The sequence below is a fragment of the Epinephelus fuscoguttatus genome, linkage group LG3 (genome assembly GCF_011397635.1).
Source record: "Epinephelus fuscoguttatus linkage group LG3, E.fuscoguttatus.final_Chr_v1".
In the NCBI taxonomy this organism is placed as follows: domain Eukaryota; kingdom Metazoa; phylum Chordata; class Actinopteri; order Perciformes; family Serranidae; genus Epinephelus; species Epinephelus fuscoguttatus.
Genome location: NC_064754.1, coordinates 13,951,231 through 13,973,088, shown reverse-complemented (window position 1 = coordinate 13,973,088; position 21,858 = coordinate 13,951,231). Strand labels below are relative to the sequence as shown.

The following is a 21,858-nucleotide window of genomic DNA, read 5'->3' as shown; positions in this document are numbered from 1 at the left end:
AATAAATGGTGTGGTAAGATGAGCCTCCTCCCCTGGCTGCTGCCACACGGCTTGTTGTTCAAGTCCAGTTGAGAGCGAGGTCCGCCTTCTTCGTGGAACTTTAATTGTTTATCCAGCGATTCTCTTGTTTGAATTAAACTCTGTGTGCAGTGATTAGAGCCAAGCAAAGAAAATGTTACATCATGATCTGTTGGGCTGTCCCCCTGAACAAAACAAACCCCCTCCAGAGCTTCACAGCCTTATGAAGTAATGTGGCATCTGCAGGGGGGTGATTGCATAACACAAGGCAGATGGAAGGAGATGTGTTTTTGGGTAAGTGTGTCACCTTTGAGCCCCTCTGAATATTTCATTCTCCATGGGAATACTGCAAAGACATTTTCATTCATGCTCTTTTTAATGTGTTCAGTCTAAAGACACTGACAGACATACTCTGAAGACACAGCCTTCTCTTGAAAATGTCATTGAATGTCGTCAACACTATTGTTGTCAAACCGTTTCAAATATTCAGAATTGATATTTATTGTTAAAACTGCATCGTCCACAGTCTCGTACTGTACTCAAACATGTCTAGATTCAATAATAAATCATTATCATGCCTCCGTGCTGGTGAAAGCCGCGGCCGGAGGCATTATATTTTCACGTTGTCCATCTGTATGCACGTCCATCCCATTTTCGTGTTTAAGATATTTCGAAAACTCCTGAAGGGAATCTCTTCAAATTTGGCACAAATGTCCACTCAGAGTTAAAGAAGAAGTTTCATGGTCAAGGTCAAGGTCAATATTACCTCATCTGTCTCATTCCCCCGAACGCGATATCCTCAAGAACTCCTGGAGAGAATTTCTATGTCCAATTAGAGTTAAAGGTAAACTCATTAGAGTTTGGTGGTAAAAGGTCAAGGTCAGTGTTACCTCATCTGTCCCATTCCCCTGAACGTGATATCTCAAGAAGACCCTAAATTTAGCACAAACCTCCACAATGAGATTAGGATTTGGTGGTCAGAGGTCAAAGGTCACTGTGACCTCTTCCGTAGTGTTCTTGTGAACGCAGTTTCTCAAGAAGGCCTTGAGGGAGTTTCTTAAATTTGGCACAAACGTCCACTCGGACTCAAGAATAACTGATTTGAATTTGGTGGTAGAAGATCAAAGGTCAAGGTCACTTTGACCTCAGAAAGCATGTTATAACTCAACAGCATTTCACAAAAATCTCTAACAGGATAAAATGATAAAGTTATGACATTTTATGTAAAAGGCCAAAGGTGTTGTTAATGTTCTAAAAAAACACTTTTTTGGCCAGTACTCAACGTCATAACTCAGGAACAGAAGGGGAGACAGTTTGTCAGATACTGAATCAGTAACACTAATCTTGGGTGCCCATCTTGAAACTGTGCTGATGGTATAGATCTTCTGTTTTGTCAGAGGAAAGATGTGTGTGAAGCATCCGTGTTTTCACAGACATGGATATAATCTGTATCTGCAACTTGACAGTATCGCAGCGGCATGCAAATGCAAGGTGGTAAATCTAGCTTTAAATAATAAAGACAGTGAGCTTAACCAACTTAAAAACCTGCTTTAACATGAATGCATGAGTAATAATAACCTTATGAGAAATGATATAATAATATAACAGCCATAGGGGACTTTTTTGCATTTTATGTACTTTTACTTTAATACTTAAAGTACATTTTATATATTTTACTTAGATACTAGAAACAGGACACTCAGGTTGACACGCTAATTATTGCCCCCTTTGCGGCATGATGCAATGACACACCGCCATGAATTCCATCCCTCTCCATCCAAGCAGTGCTTTAACATTGGTTAAAATTGATCAGTGCCAAGTTTGAGACAGAGACTGAATAATAGGAGATATAAAAAAGAAATAACCACTGAAACTTTTTTACTACCCTCCATGCTGTTTACTACTGTTTATTAACCCTGTTTTCTGGTTTGTTCGTGAAATGTAATAGGCAGGCAATAGGAAAGGAGTTTATCACCTATTTTTAGCATGTTTTCCTGCAGTTAATAAAGCCACATATATGTGCTGATTTGGATGGGAAAAGGGTGATAAGTAACATTTTCACTGCAGGACTTTAACTTGTATCAGAGTATTTTTTTATACTCTTGTGTTTATGCTTTAACCTAAGTAGTGAATCTGAATGCTTCCTCCAGCACTGCGCTTGACAAGCGTGTCTTAATGCATAGCAGGGTCCAGCCACTCAACAATAGTCATTAACTTGTGGATTAGCCCTGTTATTCACTTCAGCTCACTCACACTCAGTCACAGTGAGGCCCCGCAGGCCGATGGTGAAACTGATGCTAACAGGAGTGGATGAGGCGTTTGGTTGGTGGAGGCCAGTTCAAGAGTTTAAGCCAGAGAAAGTCAGTTCAGTTTTAGAGGCTTCATGTCAGAGACAGCGGGCTGCTCACTCTGTCTGAGCGTAATGTAGGACGGTCTTTTCCTCTGTGTCTTTATGTCTTTGTCTTTCAGTCTCTGCATGATGAGAGGAATCTTGTTGGAGCGGGGTTATTAAAATTAAAGCATCTATACCACAGTCATAGGAATGACAGAAACATGTGCATGTCCACAGACTGTTGAGAGGAAACAACTTCCCTCAAGACACACACACAAACAAAATGAAATGACCTTTCATCAGGACGAGAGTTTGAATAGCGATGTTCCTAGACAAATAGCTCAGTGGATGCCAGAGGGCAGCCGCTGTCTTGTTTCCGGACTAAATATTTCTCATAGATGCGACAGACCAACTCACCTGAAAGAAATTCATTACTTCCGTTTTGAAGTGGTAGTCCACAAGCTCCTCAGTTAGTTTGACTATATTTCTGGCACCAGAGGACAAAATGCCAGCTGGACTTGTCGTTTGTATGGTTGCCAGATTTGTTTTAGGTTTTGTTGTGCGAATGTCACAAGATTTGGGATGAGGTGTGTGTCTCTGAGCCCCTGCTCGTACATTATGGATAGACTAAAGGGATTATGTAGCAGGAAAGAGTCTGACTCTTTCACCGGGCTGTGGCTGCTACAGTTTTCCCCAATTGTTTAAAAACATTTCCTGAAAGCTCAGTTTCTTCAATCTCTTGCCAAATGGAACACTGCACTCAACACCATGTTTTCTCCCTTTAAAATGGATTCAGTGACCATATGAATGTCTCTTACAGGGCATCAACTAAACACAGGTGAAACAATTACAAAACTCTACCATCACAGTACTGTTCAAATATGTTTTGGCTTCATGAGTTCATCCTACATATTCAAATATATAAAACTCCTAGAAAGTGTTTACTTTTCTCCTTTTTTTCAAAGTGTATTTTTTTCTATCAAAATAGTCTGCAGTGCATACAGTGCATGTGTGTCTATCAAATGATACACAAAACACAAATGTTTCCTATTTTGGCAAAACTCACAAAAATTGCACTGGTTAGTAAAATGAGCAACACTGAGTGAGACAATGTTTAGACTGGAATGAGGAAATCAGTGCACATATTACTGTAAAAAAGGTAACAAGGGATTCTTCTTCTGCCTCTTATTTTTCCTCCTCTCCCCCTTCGTTTTATTGTTGTTGTTTTTCTTCTTCTTCCTCTCTGTCCTCTTGTTCTTTTTTCCTCTTCCTCTTATTTTGTTGTTGTTGTTCTTCCTTGTCTTCTTCCTTCTTCTTCTCTTCCTTTTCTTCCATTTCTTATTTCTTCTACTTCTTAAACATATTCTTCTTCTTCCTCCTCTTCTTCCTTTTCTTCCTCTTTCTCTTCTTCATTCTCCTCTTTTTCTTCTTCTTCCTCTTCTTTCTCATCCTCTTCCTTCTTCTTCTTCTTCCTCTTCTTTTTCTTCTTCTTCCTCCTCCTCTTCTTCTCCTTCATCTCCATCTTTTTCCTCCTCCTCCTCCTCCTCCTCCTCCTCCTCCTCATCTTCTTCTTTGTCTTCTTTTCCTCCTCTCCGTTCTCCATGCCGCTCCATCCTCAGAACTTCTGTTTTGTATCATTCAAATTGTGATTTGCTGTGCTTTCAGCCTAATCCCCAGATTAAATGTTGGGATTTTACCTTTCTGCAAATCATGGATACGTTACATTTGTACATTATTATGTAGCTGAAACTTAACGATTCTTTACGTTTCAGCAACCCTGTGGTTAACGTGTGGTTAGGTATAGGCACAAGAACTTGGTTATGGTTAGGGAAAATATGTTTCGGCTGAAAGCACCCAGGTTTGGTGGCACTAAAGCCGCTGGAAATGCAGTTATGGGTATTAAAAAACACCCACACAGCGCTGGGTTGCATGAAAAATGACAAGAAACTGTTGAAATTAATGTTGATGTCATCTTCGTTTGCTTGGAGAGTAGTTTGTTACAGGCGACTCTGCCCCTCTATAAATACATGTGGATAAGTAAAAGATTCAGGTGTTTCAGTGAGGTGATGTTGTCTTGAGCAGTCTGAGGCTTTTAACCGTCTGCCTTCTGTCTCTTTTTACCTGGAAGTGAGTCAACTGTGTCTCTCAGGGACCCTGCAGTCATTACGGGATAATGGAGATAGAACACTGTCCTGGATCTGATCGCCTTTATATAGCCGCCTCTCTCTTTTCTCTTGGTCCCTGACCCACATACACACATGCGCACACGCATGGGCACCCGTGTTACATTCAAATGGGTTTCACCTGATCGTGGGGCTTCTGATTGTGAAAACTAATACGGGTCTAAATCACTGTTCCACAGACAAAGTGCGTTGCTTTCAACAGGACTTTGACTTGCTGTGACTGGACTTCATGTTGATTTCACACGGGATTTTTAAGGATATTCATCAGAAACACCTCCAAGAGTTTGTGACAGTTTGTGTCATATCATTCTTGCAGTTGCAGGCAGCAATGCAGCAAAATCAAAATCTATGACTTCTTGATTTTAGCCTGCAGAGGGCAGCATTTCTCAACCCATCTACCATCAGTGTGCAGACACGGTAGGGGTAAACTGGGTGTCTGTTCAGCAGCGGGGAAAATAATGTGCATACAGATAATAATTACTAAAATAATAATAATGTTATTAGATCAAGTGTTTTATAAACAGTTAAGATATTTAATATTTGCAACTGATTCTTATTAATTAAAGGAGTCATGGATCTTATAGAAAATTTAAAACTGCATACTTATATTTAACAAAACTTTAGTGCCACTGAACCTAGCTTTTTGTTCACATATATATATTAGGGTGTTAATAATGAATCATAATTTCTCTACTTTAAGAAAAGATATTTTCTTTGTACTGTAAATAAGTTATCCATATCTGTCGCCATATTTTTTTCTCTTTGTCCAATTGTTTTATTAATTATTTTCTGTAAAACTATAAATGACAAAAATAAAACTGCTTACTTGAATGTGAGTTTCATACTAAGTGTATTAAATTAACATGTTTTAATTAATCAAAATATATACAAAATAGGGTAAAATGCAACTATTTTGACAGATATTGTGATTGAGATATGAGTCAGGATTTTTGTGGGAATGGTCACTTTTGCGTTTTATTTTCACTAGGAAAAAAAAAACATAAAAATGACTTTAGCTGCGGTCTGTACCAAACAAGTGTAGTCTTTCATGTCTGGAATATGATTTGTAGGCTGGGCATCTCTGTAGCACAACAATGCTTCATTTAAAATGGTATGTTGTGATACATCTTATCTTTATTTAAAACTTGCAGCTCCTGTGATTTGAAAATTGCACTTTGCCATACAAGAGTTTGATTAATTGTGCAGCCCTAGTCATGGGGGGATTATGAGACGAGTTGCTCTTGGGCACAGACATGTATGAAAGACACACGGACTTTGTGGTCGTTAAGCATCTTTTGTGGTTTTGTGTCTCTTTACTTTGTGTCTTTGCGTAGTCGTTTGGGTCTTGCTGAAGCAGTTTTGTATCTCATTGAGGTAATTTTACATCTTGTTTGGTTGTTTTTTTCTCACTTTGCAGTCATTTTGAGCCTCCTTACTGGTTGGTATGTGTTTGTTTGACACTTTGCCAGTGATGGTCAGAGGGCCCCTTGACACTTTGGTTCCCTGGGCCTGTGCCTGGTAGGTTCGTTCAGTAATGGCCCTGATTCAGTGTGAACAAAATTATTCATCTTCATCTTATTCATCCATTGATTTGATTGATACTGTTGCCATTTTGTCAAAATTATAAAACTTTTAACATTTAATGTTCCTTTCTTCTTGCTTTTTCAGATGTTTTCAACAGCAGAGTCCTGAAAATGTGGAATCTTGTCTTCAAATAACATGCAAGGATCAGCGCCCATAAAGTGATACGTCTCTAAATGACAGTTCTGCACTTGAGGAGGACACGATGACATACAGGCCTTTTGGAAATACTGCAGCATTTTTGTGCCGTGTTTAAATATGAAAGTGGATGGATTAGAAATTAGAAATCCAGAGGAAAAAACTGCAAACACTGCTGCATGGAGAGAATGGATTGGACATTTTATCAAATGTCAGTATTGTGTGTATAAAGAGGATTAAAGCTGTAAAGAGCCCTGTTTGCTGTTTGCAGCAAGAAGAACTACAGAAAAAGCAAATGGGCAAATAAAACTGTGCGTCACAGATCAGAGGAAACTTGTACAGAGTGACTGACCCTCTGCTTTCACGGCCCAGAGATGAGTGTCTCTCAACCCACTGATGATTTCCCTGTCAGGGGCAAAACTGGATCTACCATGAGGCTCCCTCTCCACAGCGCAGGAGACCACAATGGAAACGCTTTCCCAATTTCCTCTTCCTCCTCCTCCTCCTCTTCATCCTGTCTAGGGGAGTCATCTCCTGAGTCACTGCGGAGCCTGAGCAGCCTCAGCGGGGGCCGGACTGACAGCCCACTGGACTACGACATGTTTGAGGTCACCCTGATGACGACAGTGACGACCAAAACGGACCAAACAACAGATGTTGTCATTTCAAAATGGGTGCCAGAGGAGGAAAATAAACTGGATGATAATGATGATGACGTCTCGGTAGGAAAGATTCAAACAGCAACAGAGCTGACAGAATCCAATGACAACTCTGTGTCTGTTTACCTGGACGCAAACAGCTGTGAATACCGCCAAGACACCTGGAATGATAATGACACCCTGACGCTGGCTCTGTCCCTGACGACAAACAGCGGCAACCATGACAATAATGATGACCTCAGCAGTGGAAGCAGTCATGGGAGAAGGCATGGCACCTCAACTCCAGACTCGGACGCAACAGAAATCCCTCCTGATGATGATGACGAAGAGGAGGCTCTGTTTCTGTCTGTGAGCTCTGACATGGGGGTGCGAAGAAGCAGCGTGACCCTCACAAGCTCAATCAGTCAATCCAGCGACAGCCAGATGAACCTTGCTGCGACAACTGAGCTACAGACAGAAGGGATTGTTGCTGTGAATGTAGCTGATGATGAGGTGGTGTTAGAAGAGCTTGGAGTCAACTATCCTCCTGGTCTACCTGTGGAACGCCAGACAGAGCCTCCTGCTTCTGAGGACCTTTGTGAAACCACTCAGATATCTTCCTCTGCTCCATCTTCCACCAATCCAGGTCAAGATGCTGAGGAAGTCACATCTCCTCCACCTGAGGAAGTGGAAAGACATTCAGTGGATTCCAAACCATCCCAACCTAACACCAGTCAGCCTGCCAGAGCAGCAAAAACCAAACCAGCTGCTGCTACTTCAGCTGTTTCCAAGACAGCAGCACCCACAGCCATCAAACCATCCAGTGTGGAGGCAAAGAGAGTTTCCAAAGTGGACCTAAAAGATGTTGAGGCCAAAGGTAGATCACGGTCCAACCCGTCTCCACCTAAAACACCCAGCCAGGTACTGTACTGAAAAGCCAACCTGTCGTCAAATACTGACGCTTGTTCACGCCCCTTGGCATGTGATATCAACGTCAAAGGCACCCTTTTGCATCTTTATGTGAGGCAGTGGACGTTCAGCTAACACAGATGTTAAACCATCTGTGGCAAAATTTGCCTCTGAGTGCAACTGACGTCACATAAAGAGCAAGAAAGTCTGTATGGGCAGGAGGGACGTAAGGTGGATAGATCAAACCAAACAGGACTTTCACCCAGGAGACCATATTTTCTGTCCTGTGTGAAACCAAGAGTCACCGTTGTCTTGACATTTTGTTATGTAATTTACATATGGTCGTCGTGGACTCATGCTACTTACATCACACATTCACGTCACATTATGCTATGCTGTTGTTGTTAGCATGTTGTTGCTAACAGTAATTTTTTAAACCCTAAACTGGATGTTTTTTCCAAGTCTAACCAAGTGGATTTTTTTGTCTAAACCTAAGCGCAACCTTTTCGTAACATTAAACACATGTTACAAAGTCTTTCAGCTTTGCGTCATATAAAGACATTAAAGGGTGACCTGTGCGTTGCCATGAGATACCGAGGGGCGTGAAAAGCATCTGCATTTGAAGACCTGAGATTGAGAACAGGTTGGAAAAGCTTACACGTATCAAATATTGTACAGCTGTTTTCTGTCTAACGTCATTTCTCCTCTACTCAACAGAACAAATCTGCTTCAGCCAATGGAAAGAGAGCTGTTCTTAGGAAGGAGGAAGCTCAAACCGGGGACGGGGGTAAAAAGCAAAGGTCATCCGCAGGTCCAGTCAAAGTGGCCGTGTTGCTGAAACCCTTCAGAGGAAAGAGCACTGATCCTAAAACCAACCACAAGCCAGCAGCCAATGACTCTGCTCGGCCAGAGAGGAAGAGTTTGGCTGTCAGTCGAATTCTCTCTACATCAACCAGCTCTGTGGGGTCTGAGGTGGTTGAGGAAGGACCCCCGGGCTCTCCCAGGAAGGCTGTTCAGGAAGTGCATGATAAACGTGAAACAGGACACGGAGGGGTGGAGGGTAAACATTCAAGTGAAGATGCTCATGAAGGTTCTGGAAAGGCTGCTGTGGAGAGACCAAGGAATCCTATTAGGGTGAGTACTATGAGCATGTCCAAGTGTGTTTAGAGGCAAACTTTCCCAATTCTCTACCAGGTCTGTGTCACTGTGGTGTAGGAAGTGTGTGTAGATAAGGAACCTCCTGTGAAAGCAGCACCAGGAGCTCTTGCGCTTGTCCACTGGCCAAATTCGCTGGATGGTGACTTTTCTCGTTGCATGGATGGGGAGTTCCTAGAGCTGTCTCCATAGACTGTATAAAATAATGGCTGTAGCTACCTTGACGTCATCAAGCTGCCACCTCTGAGGCAGAGAAAGAAAGCCAATGCGGAAGTGCAGTTCCTTCAATGACCCCTGCAGGCTGGCTCCAAAACAGAGCAAATCCCCATAGACCTCCATGTTAAAATGCCCAACTTTACAGCAGAAATTAACATGTTTACAGCCTGGTACAAAAAAAATGATTTTTGTCTCTACAGCTAATTTCAACATTCATGACAACTGTACAGAAGGTGACTTTTTATATAACTAACCCATTTCAGTCTATGAGTCAGATCCACCCCTCGCTTCTCCACAGCTCCAGCCTCTTGGCTAAATTTGGTCACTTTTGGCTCCAAAATAACAGAATGGCGACTGAAATGCCACCCTCAAGGCTGCAAAACAGCAGTCTTTAAACCAATTGGTAACCTCATTGTAGCTTCATCCGTTATTTATACAGTCTCTGGACGTCGCCAATTGGTTTTACGGACTCCCGTTTTGAAGCCTCGAGGTTAACATTTTGACTATTGCCATCTTGGTTTTTTTGGAGCCAAGATTGACTATATTTGGATGAGAAGGCAGAGCTGTGGAGGCTAACCCTTAACCATCTGTAATTTTAAGCCTTAACAAAATGTAAATGTGTGAGTTATGTAACAAGTCACTCCCCATACAGTTGTCATAAATGTTGAACTTAGCTATAGAGACCAAAATCGTTTTTTGTACCAGGCTGTAAACATGTTTATTTCTGCTGTAAATCTATGCATTTAAATATGGGAGTTCAAGGGGATCAACTTACCTCTAGAGCCAGCCTCAAGTGGCCATTCGAGGAAGTGCAGTTTTTTGACACTTCATGTTGGCTTCATTTTTCAGCCCCGGAGGTTGCGATTAGCTGCCAGTGTTGTATCCAAAGACTGTTTCCCCCTGTCTAAACCTGAACCAACCCCTTTCTGTAACCCAAACCACAGAGGGGGTGCCATGCATGAAAGGATAACTTTACCTGTGGGGATATATATATATATATATATATATATATATATATATATATATATATATATATATAGAAACATACAAAAAGTCTTAAGCATGGCTATTTTTTAATACGAGCGCAGGTTTTGAGAAATCTTTACAATGTTCTATTTTTAAGCTTTGCAGCTCGATGGAAAACAGCAGTCATGGTATGTGCTCGAGCCGGGTATACTGGAGCTTAACCTTGTCATTAACAGTTGCACTCAGAGGATGGCAGGATGCAATTACTGTATGTAAAGTATAATTCAAGACTGGAAAATTAACTAAATAAAGGACCGACACAAAAAAAGGAAGTTAGCTATAGTTGTCTGATCCCTTAAGCTTTGTTGTTGTTGTTTTTGTTGTTGTCGTCGAGCATTGTTTACTTCCTCAGGAGAGTCAACGTAGCAGTAGTTTAAAGTGTGTTTTAAATGAAGGAGTGGTGCGTGTACAGTATGTGTGCTCAGTCTCTGGTATGTGTTTTTAAAGATCCAGTGAGCTGGTGACAAGTTTGAAACCTGCCCCAGCGTATTCTCTCATAGGCAGCCTGAGGGGTTGTAACAGTACAGGGTGTGTTGGGAACATGTCAGCTGTGCACGTACGCTAACCTATATGTATATGTATATGTATATGTATATGTATATGTATATGTATCAGAAGCAAATAAGATGCTTTAGATAACAAGCTGTGTTTTCTGTGCATCAGCCTTTAATGGCTTTGACTATGGTTAAATGTCATATGTCACTAAACTATGCACAGTTTCCATTATTGATGATTTGATGACATTCCCATCCATGTAGTGGCACACATTCAGATGTCTTAATGATTAATTAGATGCACTGTACTTTGTTTTATTATAATTTTGTCCTTTATTTTATCAATATTCAGAGACATGGTGTTTCACGTGTGCGTAACATTTATGTTTTGCCAAACAGAACATCAGTTAGGCCCAGTCCAGCTGCCAGCTAGCATGTCAACACATGATTTAGTGTGTATTGGTATGCTACAGTAATCCTTGGGCTCAGCCTCTTGGCTCAGCTGGAAAGTCGATGAGGCTATAAGTTACAAGAACACTCCGAAGTGTTTCGTCCCCTCTGAATAAAGCTCTGCTCTGAGATTTGGGTAGGGAGGTGGATGTGGAGGTGACAGGGTGAAAGGCTTTTTGCATGTTAAGCACATCAGGGATTTTATCAGAGAATTGTTGTGAAGCTGTGAACACTCTTTCACGTCTTCCTCACTTTCCCTCCCCCCTGACTGCTCTGTTAGGGCAAATGTTAAAAGACAAAACAGCTTCTATAAGTTGAGCCTTTCCTTTGAAAAGTCTGAGACAAACGGCAGGCCCTCATCCACAAACTCACTCCATGTGTGCTGGTGTTTATAGAGTCAGAGGGGGAGGAACATGGAGGGACGGGGGTGGGGGTAAGACAGAGAGCGAGAGAGAGAAAAAAATTGGCCTGGTCAGAGCTGGGATTCTCAAAGGGAATGTACAACACAATACCAACTTTTTTTTTTCTTTACCCCTCTTGTGGTTGCAGCACACTCCCAATTTTCCCTCCTACCTCTCTTTCCTGCTCTCTCTTTTCCTCCTCCCCCTCTTGTCTTAACACACTCTCTCCCTCACTCCTCCCCTCTGCTCCTTCCCTGCCTCCCTCGCTTCCCCCAGTCCACATTTCTGACTCTGAGTGGGGAATGGCTAACACCATGGTCTCGGTGCGCAGCTCGGAGCTGGGGCCGCTCGGCTGGGACGCTGTCACTAAACGTCACCTCTTCCTACAGAAAGTCTCCTCCAAGCTGGGGCCCAATGCCAGGCAGCAGGGAAAAGGCGCCAGAGTGGAGAAGGGGCCCTCAGGACCGGCTCCACCTCCGGGGTCAGGGACTGGACCTCCAGGACAGGGGAGCCCCGGGCCCAGGCAGAGTGATGGCTCCGTGTTGGGAGAGGGTGGACAGAGCGCCGGGGGTGGATCTCCAACGAGAGTGAGGCAGAGCCAAAGTCAGTGCCAGGGTGAGTCAACACGGTGTCTGAATGTATACGGAGACATAAACATGCGCTATTTCAGTAGAGACACTTTTACTTCATGAAACCTGAAATGTAAACACACAGCGGCACACTGCACATGGAGTGTAGGTCTGCTCAGATCGACAGCACGCTCCTCAGCTGTCTGTCAGGGGTATAGACTCGTGTGTCAGTCTGTGTGGAGGAAAGAAAAACTCGTTCCTGCAGCAGACTAAGGAAATGAGCAGGCTGACACTGCAGAGCTGCGAGTTAAAATGCCTTCCACATACCACTACACCACTCGCACACACACACTCACTCACACACACACACACACTTTCAGGCCCAAGCACAGACTGTTTTGTGATCTCCAAACTTTGTCACATACAGGGAGCAAGTTACTGACGGACAGGCATGTACTGTTATCGTCTGTCTGTGTGCGTGCAGCTGGAGAATTAGATTCTCTTTAAGTTTCAGCTGCAGTGTGTTGCATAAGAACTCTATTTTTTAGTATCTTGAATCTTTCTGCACTAACACTTCACTTCACAAACTACTGCTGGACACTCGGGCTGTGCGTGTTTGCATGTGTGTGTGTGTGCAAACTAATTTTATCCTGCACCTCCCTGTTTTTCTTCAGACAAAGTTAAAGGAACAGTGTGTAAGATTTCTGGAGATTTGGTGGCTTCTAGTAGTGAGTACAGCAACCAGCTGAAACTTCTCCCGATTAGAACTCCTGCGGTGTTCATTGTTCGGGAGGTTTTTACCAGGAGCTGGATTTTCTGCAGGGGTGTCTTCTTCTCTAGAAGAAACGGACCAGGTGATTAAAAATGGTAGAAACACTGAATGAAACAGTTTCATGTCACAAATCAGTTTTTCTCAGACACTATTTGGCACGTTGCAGATGGACCTCTTACCCAGCACCTGCCAAATGTGCTCACCTTTGTTCTCTGATAACTTAATATGTGCTCAGCTTAAATTTGATCCAGACGTTCAGGAGGTTTTTAGTGGGAGCTGAATTATCCACAGAGGTCTCTTCCTCTCCAAAACAAACAAACTGAATAAAGCAATTTCACATCACAAATCCGTGTTTCTCCGATGCTGTTTGGCATATCAGAGATGACCAGTAGCTCAGCACCTGTTAATGTGTGCACACCTTTTTTCTCTGGTAACTTCCAGATCCAGATGTTCAGGAGGTTTTAACTGGGAGCCGGATTATCTGCAGAGGTCTCTTCCTCTCCAAAACAAACAGAGCTGGTGATGAAAACCTGTAAAAACACTGTTAAAGTAAGTGTTTTTCCAACGCTCTCATAGCGGAGGGGCTGCTAACTACAGTGGCTGATGCGGAAACATGAATAGTCCTATCTAGACCCAGCGTTTGGTTTATCTACTCTGGGCTAATGTAGAAACGAACGAAATTCAACTTGGTGATCTTTGACGACAATTTTTATACACTAAAGAAAACATACTTGTTATATCGTATTTTGTTTCTGCCAATATATCCCTTCTAAATCCTACACACTGGACCTTTAAAAAAAACTCATGGGTAACATTTTTTCGCTTTCGTGCTTCCATTACTTTTCCCCGTCTTCTCCGTCATCCTCTTTGTTTTTTCTACTTTATTGTTCCTGAAGGGAATTTCAGGCCCGTGTGTGTTTCCTGTCTGTGGCTTTGTGCGTTCGTGATTTGTGTTGAATGGTGTAATGGAGAAGTCTGTTGGCGTCATGTCAGTCACATCCTGACACTGTAGCCTGCAGTCTATAGTGTGTGTGTGTATGCTAGTAAATGCTGGTGATGAAACACTGTTGAGACACTCAACTTAAACATGGTGTCCCCTGTCTGGTGTCCAGTGGCCTGTAATTCCACTCCTGTGCTCGTGTGTGTGCGAAACTTGACCCTTGTTTTCCATAATCACTGAGCTGCATTGTGTCATTTACATCGCGGAAAATGCTGAAATGTATGTGTGTGTGAATGTGTGTGTGAGTGTAAAACCAGATCTTTCTCCTTATAAAGGTCACATTCTGATGGACAAAAGCTGGTCTGTCCTCTTTGCTGATACGCAGGAACAAACGGATGCCTCTTGACCTCAGACTGAAATCGCCATCAATGGATTCCTTTGAGTGTGTGTTTGTGTGTGTGTCTGCGTCTTTTGAATCTGGTCCTGACTTGATTAATCCATTACAAATCTTTTCCATAATAGGTTTTGCCAACGTGTTTATGTGCTCAGTGTTTTTATCTGCACTCAGATGTGATAGGCTTCTGTAAACAGATAAATCTGCTTGTAAGATAAAAGAAATTCACCCAAATGAGGGCAAACCGAGCAGTCCACATTTTATCACAGGGTCAGTTTAGGGTCGGGTCTCCTTGGTTCGCTTTCTGCAAAGTTAAGTGTGAAAGTTTAACGTGTCCCGTGCAGCACGTAGTCGTCTTTCCTGTTTGATATGCTGATTTGTGTCTTTACTCTTGAGTGTCAGTGTGAATTTGGTTATGTCACTGAACTGCTGAAGAGCTCCTAAGGCACAACACCCACTATGTTATGTTTAAGCTTATCATCATATATAGAGCAGGGCTGTTATCTTCAGAGGAGGAGACACATTTAATGACAAGGATTTAGGTCTGAGGAAGACAGCTGAATAAGTTTGTTGCATTTGGTGCTGTGAGTTCTCAAACCAAGCGATCCACAGACATTAAGCCACCAGTTTTCTTTCTGTTATAAACAGGGAATGTAATACACTCTGTGGCTTCTTCCCAAAACATGATGGATTGTAAAAATACTCTGTTAGCAGTTAAAGACCTCGATAAAAATGTTATTTAAAGGTCTAGTGTGCAGGATTTAGAGGGATATATCAGAAGAAATTGTGTATAAGTATGTTTTCTTTGTGTCTAATCACCTGGAAATTAGAATCATGTCTTTGTTACCTTAAATTCGGGAGTGGGTCTTTGTTTATAGAAATCACCATGTTTACTGCCATGTTTCTACAGTAGCCTAGAGTGGATGAACCAAGCACTGACTCTAGATAATGCTTTTTTGCATTTTTGCTTTGGCCAAATGCTTCTGCCATGTGCAGTGTCGAAAAAATACAGATTTTTCAACATGAAACTGCTTGTGAACGTGCATTAGCACTTGGTGGGCAAACCCACGTCTCCAATGTGCCAAACACCTTCAGAGAAACAGTGGTTTGTAATGTGAAGTTGCTTTATTCAGTGTTTTTACCAATTTCAACCACCGGGTTCTTTTGTTATGGAGAGGAAGAGACCTCTGCGCATACTTCAGCTCCCGTTAAATCCTCCTGAACAATGAAAACTGAAGGCAATCTAACCAGGAGAAATTTCAGCTGGTTGAAATCTGCAATCCACACTGCTAGATGCCACTAAATCTTACACACTGAACCTTTATGTATGTAAGTAAGTATAGGATTTAGTGGCATCTAGCAGTGAGATTGCAAATTGCAACCAACTAAAACTTCTCCTGTGTGCAAAGCATGTAGGAGAATATGGTGGCTAATGCAGAAACATGAATGGCCCCATCTAGAGCCTGTGTTTGATTTGAAACAACATTGCGGACGCCATAGAAGAGGACCCGCTCCATGTGTAGATAAAAGCAACTCATTCTATGGAAATGAAAACACAAAGTTCCTTAGTTACAGGTGATCATAAATGGACGAAAACATAATTTCGAATATCATATTATCATTTCAGCCAATATATACAACCTAAATCCTACCAATTGGACCTTTAAGTAAACGTAAAGGTGATCATGCAGAAAAAAATAAAAAGTTTAATAAATCAAAATAATTCATATTCCCATTTGAGAAGCTGGGGCCATACACTTGTATATTTTCTAGTATTTTGTGTTTAAAAATCTTAATTTGTACAGTCACCAAAAAATAAAGTTATCAAATAATTGTAGTGAAGTAAAAAGTAAAATATTTCTGTCTAAGGTGTAGTGAAGCAAAACTAGAAAATGGTATGAGATTAATATACTCAAGTGAAGTAAAAGTATCTCAACTTTATAAAACAACAACATGGAGGTGACTGAACTAGCAGCTAGCAGCTAATGGTGCTAACTCAATGAACTGCGCTAACGATAGCAACAGTGCTGGCAGAGCTAATGATAAACCGGAGGGTGGGCGCTACGCTTGTGCGACAACGTCAGCCTGATATCAGCAGTAACCACCGTAAGAGCATAGTGCAAAGCGGTGGCAATGAGCTAGCCAATACAGCTAAATTTGCGCTAACATGCACGCACAGCCGGACCGTCTACAACAACAAGCCACAGAGAAGCGCTAATTAAACCACCCACAGAGGTAACATGACTTCTGTCTCTGCTTATGATGCCGTTACTCCGCTGTATCTTTACATAGCAGATAGTGTCTTGCTGCTGTGTGTGTGTGTGTTGTTAGTTCGGAGTTTGGTCTTGGGTTTATGATTAGAATCAAGTAAAAGTCAGGGATTACACGAGGAATGTGTTCCCTGAGAGGTCTGAACTGGTGTAGTCAGACAATTTTGTGTACATGTGTGTTTTTGTGTATCAACAGTAAGCACGAGGCTGACGTGCAGCGAGCCAGCTCTTACCTAACATTGATTTCTGAGGTAACAGAATCCAGCTGCTTTCCTCTGGCTGGCTTTTCATCAGAACTGAAACCAAATGAAGCCAGATGTTTCCTGCTGGCTTCAGTCACAGTACAAGTTTTACTGCTGCTCTACCTTCAGCCAACAGAGACTCTGTGTGTGTGTGTGTGTGTGTGTGTGTGTGTGTGTTAATGTGAGGTAATGTAATTGCGGTGAACACATGTAAACTTTTTTTCCCTCTCTTTATACAAAACCTTTTTTCTTTGTGCCTTTTTGTCTCGCTCTCCCTCCCCTTCGCCAGGCAGAACTTATGTTTGTAGAGACTCAGTGAAAGTTTGAGTTGAAACTTTAATTACCTTAGTGGATGAATGAGGTTCGTGCAGCCTGTAAAAGAGTAGAAACCAGCAGCAAAAATAGGATATAAACAAAAGAGCTAATTGTTGGTTGCAAACATAGAAAACCAACAGTTTTAATTACAATTGTAGAAAGTGAAATGTGTTTAGAGCACATGCAGGATGCACAAATTAACAACAGTAACTCTGTTAATGAGGTCATGGAGGAGAAAAACAGGTCAGTAAGAGACTCCATTGAGGCCAAAAAGGGAAGTGGGATAACTCGTATATTAAGTCGTTAGTATGTTAGTGGGACTGTGTTTAAATAGGTGTGAGGGCTGGTACAACCTCACGTCGACATTGAGAATAGGTGCGGAAAATTCTTCATGTCTAATATTAGATGATACATTTGTACATTCTCATACTTCAGATAGAGGAGCTGTGATTTAGGGTCCTGTCATTGTGAACAAATCCACCTTTGGTCTGGTCCTTCAACAGTGTTTAAAGGGATAGTTCGCCCCAAAATCAAAAATCCCTTCTCCGAAAAAAATCATTCCACACAGAAACCTTGCAGACTGATTCCAATGCGTTTAATTGTTCTGTTCATTGTGAAAATTCACAATCCGTGACGAAATGAAAAGACATTTCCTCCTTTGCCTCTCCACTGGAGTGATCTATCTGACCGTCATCACTCCCTCCCTGTCTTTCCTTCGGCACCGCAGCTGCATGAAGGGGCGGAGCTGTCCTCCACATTCTGTGTTCGGTCTACATCCTCCTCCTCTTCATCATCGTCCACCTGAATATTACTGTCTGAACTGCTGAATATGAGCTACCATATTTTTTTCACTGATTCTTGGTCAGTCTTCTTTATAGGCTTCTGACGGATGCGAAAAATGCGGAAAATGGAACCTGTTCCAAAAATTTTAATGATGGACGAAAATTTTAGGCTCAGTGTGCAAATGTGATTGACAAAACATGAGGTCATATTTATTTTTAGACGTGCGACAATTTAGCAAAACAAAAAACAGACTCAGTGTGCAAAAGCATTAACACAACAGTGTCTGCCCTCAAGTGTGACATGTAATATATGCCTTGGCAGCGCTATATAAACAACAACAATGGTATAACATGGCAATAACAATAATTTACCATCTGTCTCTGCTTGGAGGATGAGGAGTTTCTGATCCTCATTGTTTTCTCAATTTGCAGACATCTTTAGCTGCTGTTCCTCTTCTGTGAGTTAGCTGCTAGCTGCTGCTAGCTGCTTTTTAAGTCTTCCGGGGCTGGGCCGCACTTATAATATGTTGTCTAAACATCACACCTGTCCCGTCTTGCCGGCTGTCCCTTTTACATCGTCATCGATTCGGCACTGTTACTACCCCCACTGCTGGCTTAAAGTCGAGACAACTCTGTCCCCTTATTCCACTATCTTACCTTTTGTACAGAACAGTGAGGCGGAATAATGGCACGAAACTCAAGCCTTGAACAGGTGGTGTAAAAGGGGCTATCTTGGATTTGAGCACCACAGGGCAAGTGTCATCTAGTTCCAGTATATGTGAGAAGGCTGGCATCTCTATGGCCAATATCTCCACACTCGGCAACTCACACTAAACAATCAAGACTGATAAATAGCACTACAGGTGGGAAGATAAAATATGTTCTTATGAATTTAAGGTGAACTGTCCCTTTTAAAGGTCAGTGAAAAAACACCGTACCATGGTAGCAGTCCTGATGTAGAGAGGACAAGCAGGACTGCCGGGTCCTCACTGTTTAGCTGGAGATTAGGCTGCAGGTCGTGATTGTCATTGAAAAAAAAAAAAAAAAAGTAATATGCAATGATTGTACTTTTTGTGTTAACAGCTGCAGACAGGAATAGGATTTAGTGGTGTAGCTGTAGAGTATAAGACGGTTTACTTCATAAAACAGCATCACCACAAAATGTGGGACCTGAGGGACGGTGGATCTGCATCATGGACACTTGAAATATTTCCATGACTATATTTTCATTGAGAGTGAAACAGAGATCATTTGTCCCCTTGTACTGGCATTTCTTTGTATCACAGTCTTTTGTCTTTACCTCACCCACTCAACCCACTCACTCATTCAGACACACACACGCACTCACACACACGTACACATGCTCACTCACTTTCTAAGCATCTCGTGTCCGTTGTTTGGTGTGAAGAGGAGGGCGTCATGGCTCTCAGGAGAATTAATTCTTCTTTGGTTTTTGGAAAGAATGTGTGACTCAGTCCTCAAAAATGATGAGAGTTTGAGACGTTGTGCTTCACATTTCCATAACTATAGAACTACAGTCTCTGCGGCAGCACATCCTGGAAACTCTTGTCATCCTCTGGATACCTCATATTATTTTATATGAACATATACTGTATATACTGTTAGACACGCATGTACTCATGGTGTCCAAAATGAAAATCCTATGTAGTTACTCTTCCACTATATTGAGGAACAGAGGTGTCAGAATGTGCTATGGAGGTCACTGCTCCAGGTAGCCTGCCAGTAAGTTTTTCAGGCTGCTGATTGGCCGTCATCTTCCTCTTCTTCTTCGCGTGGCTTTAGGGTTACAGTTACATTGCGGCCTGTGGGTTTGGCAGCTCTTGACAGCGCTTCAATTGTTTTTCCGTTTTCATTTGGACAGAGACTTTTTTTTATCACAGAGAGTATAAACGGAATTTTGTTTTGAGAGCAGAGGAGGAAAAACCCTGTTCACAAAAATACCCGTCTCCATGTGGACTAGGCCTCGATCAGTTACCAAACCACTACCAGAATTTTGATCATGCAGCTGCAGCTCTCCAACTAGTGTCATCTGCGTCTACATAACAATATATTGTATTCCTGTCAGTCAGAAAGGCAGAAAGAAGCAGCACACACAGCTGGTGGCACAGACAAAGAGAGAGACGGTGTGTGTTTGTGTGTGTAAAGCCAAGTCGTGATAACTGGTTGTTTTGCAGTGTAAACATGAGCTGATATCAATTTAATGTCACAGTGATTTGCCCCTTTTTGTTTCAAAGGGCACTTTGACCTTTTTTTTAACCTGTGCATGGCTACAGCCTTCCTGCTTTTGTTCGTGTAATTCAGAAGCTTAAAGGCAACAAATATCATCAAGTGCGACATTTAACATCTGTTGCATCTACGAATCATCTACAAGTTTAGATCCTTGACTGTTCTCTATCAGTCTCAGTGCGTATCAAAGTACATCAGACTGTGTAAGACTATAGACTAGATTATCTGCAGAGTTAGTGTCAGTATTGTGTCTGTATTGATAAATTCATGGCCTCCCATTTTACTCTCTGTCTACCAGGTATCCCCAAACCTCGCACCACCACAGAGCGAGCATCTGTCTCGGCGGTCCCAGGTCCCGCAACGTCCAACTCCAAACCAACAGCCAATCAGCAACCAGCATCGGGGTCGATCAGACGACCTGCAGCGCCTGCTGCTTCCAAACTTCCTGTGAAGGGATTACCCACAAGCCTCAGTTTCTCATCAGTGGGAAGCAATGAGATCAGCGGAGCCACGGGCAAAGGTGAGACGGTGCGGCGTGTGCGCACACATTCTAGTTGAATCTAGTTTTTTCTTTTCTTTTAGTTACATAGATTTATTCTTTTATCACAGCTGCAGTTTTGGACCCTATACTGGGTTTTTATTTGTCACTTTAAGTAACGTATCTTTGTGGCAAGGATCTGCACATTTTCTCATGAGGCCTCTACAAACCACCACTAAAAACATCCCTACAAAAACAAAGATGAAGACCATCAATTGTGGTCTTAGGCTCACGAGAAAAAGCTAGTAAGTGGAGTTGTCTCAAAGATACTTGTCTTGACATTTCTCCTCCACAACTCCTCTTGTAGTTCGATGTAACCATAAGTAGGACCTCGGTTAACAGCTCTACTCTCTAACCTTTCTCTTCTCGTCTCACTCACACAGTAACACATCACAGTGATGGTTACAGATTGCCAGGTTGTTATGGTTACTAGATTAAATGTGCTAGTTCCCATGGTAATATGTTGGTTCTGTATTTAGTCCTGTCAGAGAGCAGCGTCCGTGTCATACACCCCCACGCAGGTAGTTTTTTACGTGTTGTGTTATTTCACACCCACACATTCGTAATGACTCATTTATTTACACCTCGTTTCAGCTGTTCATGTGGAGCTCTGGACATTCTGTCTCTTGGAAATAAATGAGAGTAACTCTAAGGGCATTATACTGTGTGTGTGTGTTTCAGTCCGATCAGGTCCACCCACCGTCACCTGCCTCAGATATGTTGGACTTTAATTATCCTGATTAAAGAATTGATTAGTGAGACTAACAGAAAATATTAACGTATTTTGAAGGGTTTAGTAGAAAATACAGTATTGGTTTTGTATAATTACACACTTAAACAATCTGGCGGTACACATACCTGTTTTATTTGTTTATTTGCAAAGAACATACTGTGTCATAATATTCTTTCCCCGCAGGTGTACTGGTTAGAGACTGCATGCGCTGTTTGCAAACTTGAGTGCTTGTTTTCTGCTCTGTATGCCGTGCAGTGCCGCAGGAACATTGTTGTTGTTTTTCTGCAAGTCTGAATCAGTTTATAATTGCATAGAAGGATATGAAACATAATCAAACACAGCCCAGAACATAACAGCAGTACTTAGTCACTAATTTCTGCAGTTGTTTGTGAGGTGAAAAATTAAATAAAAGCTTTAGTTTCTGTATAAAACCAGATGTACCCTCTGTGTATTTTAGTTGCACTGACACCTCCATTTTTACCTGGTTAATTTATCCTGATAAATCAGATCAGGTG

General features: G+C 42.0%; 1 protein-coding gene across 3 annotated transcripts in view; it reads left to right on the top strand.

Moving 5' to 3' along the window:
- The window catches only part of LOC125885054 (microtubule-associated tumor suppressor 1 homolog), a 96,956-nt gene that overhangs the window by 24,105 nt on the left and 50,993 nt on the right, over positions 1-21,858 (top strand). For 2 of the 3 annotated variants that reach the window (XM_049570442.1, XM_049570433.1), the window contains exons 2-5: positions 6,202-7,811; positions 8,517-8,933; positions 11,931-12,156; positions 20,371-20,592. In XM_049570442.1, the coding sequence (XP_049426399.1) occupies positions 6,627-7,811; positions 8,517-8,933; positions 11,931-12,156; positions 20,371-20,592 (2,050 nt within the window). In that variant the 5' untranslated portion in view covers positions 6,202-6,626. Of the gene's footprint in view, positions 1-5,950; positions 6,052-6,201; positions 7,812-8,516; positions 8,934-11,930; positions 12,157-20,370; positions 20,593-21,858 lie in introns of all 3 variants that reach the window. The other variant, XM_049570454.1, reaches the window with a different exon arrangement.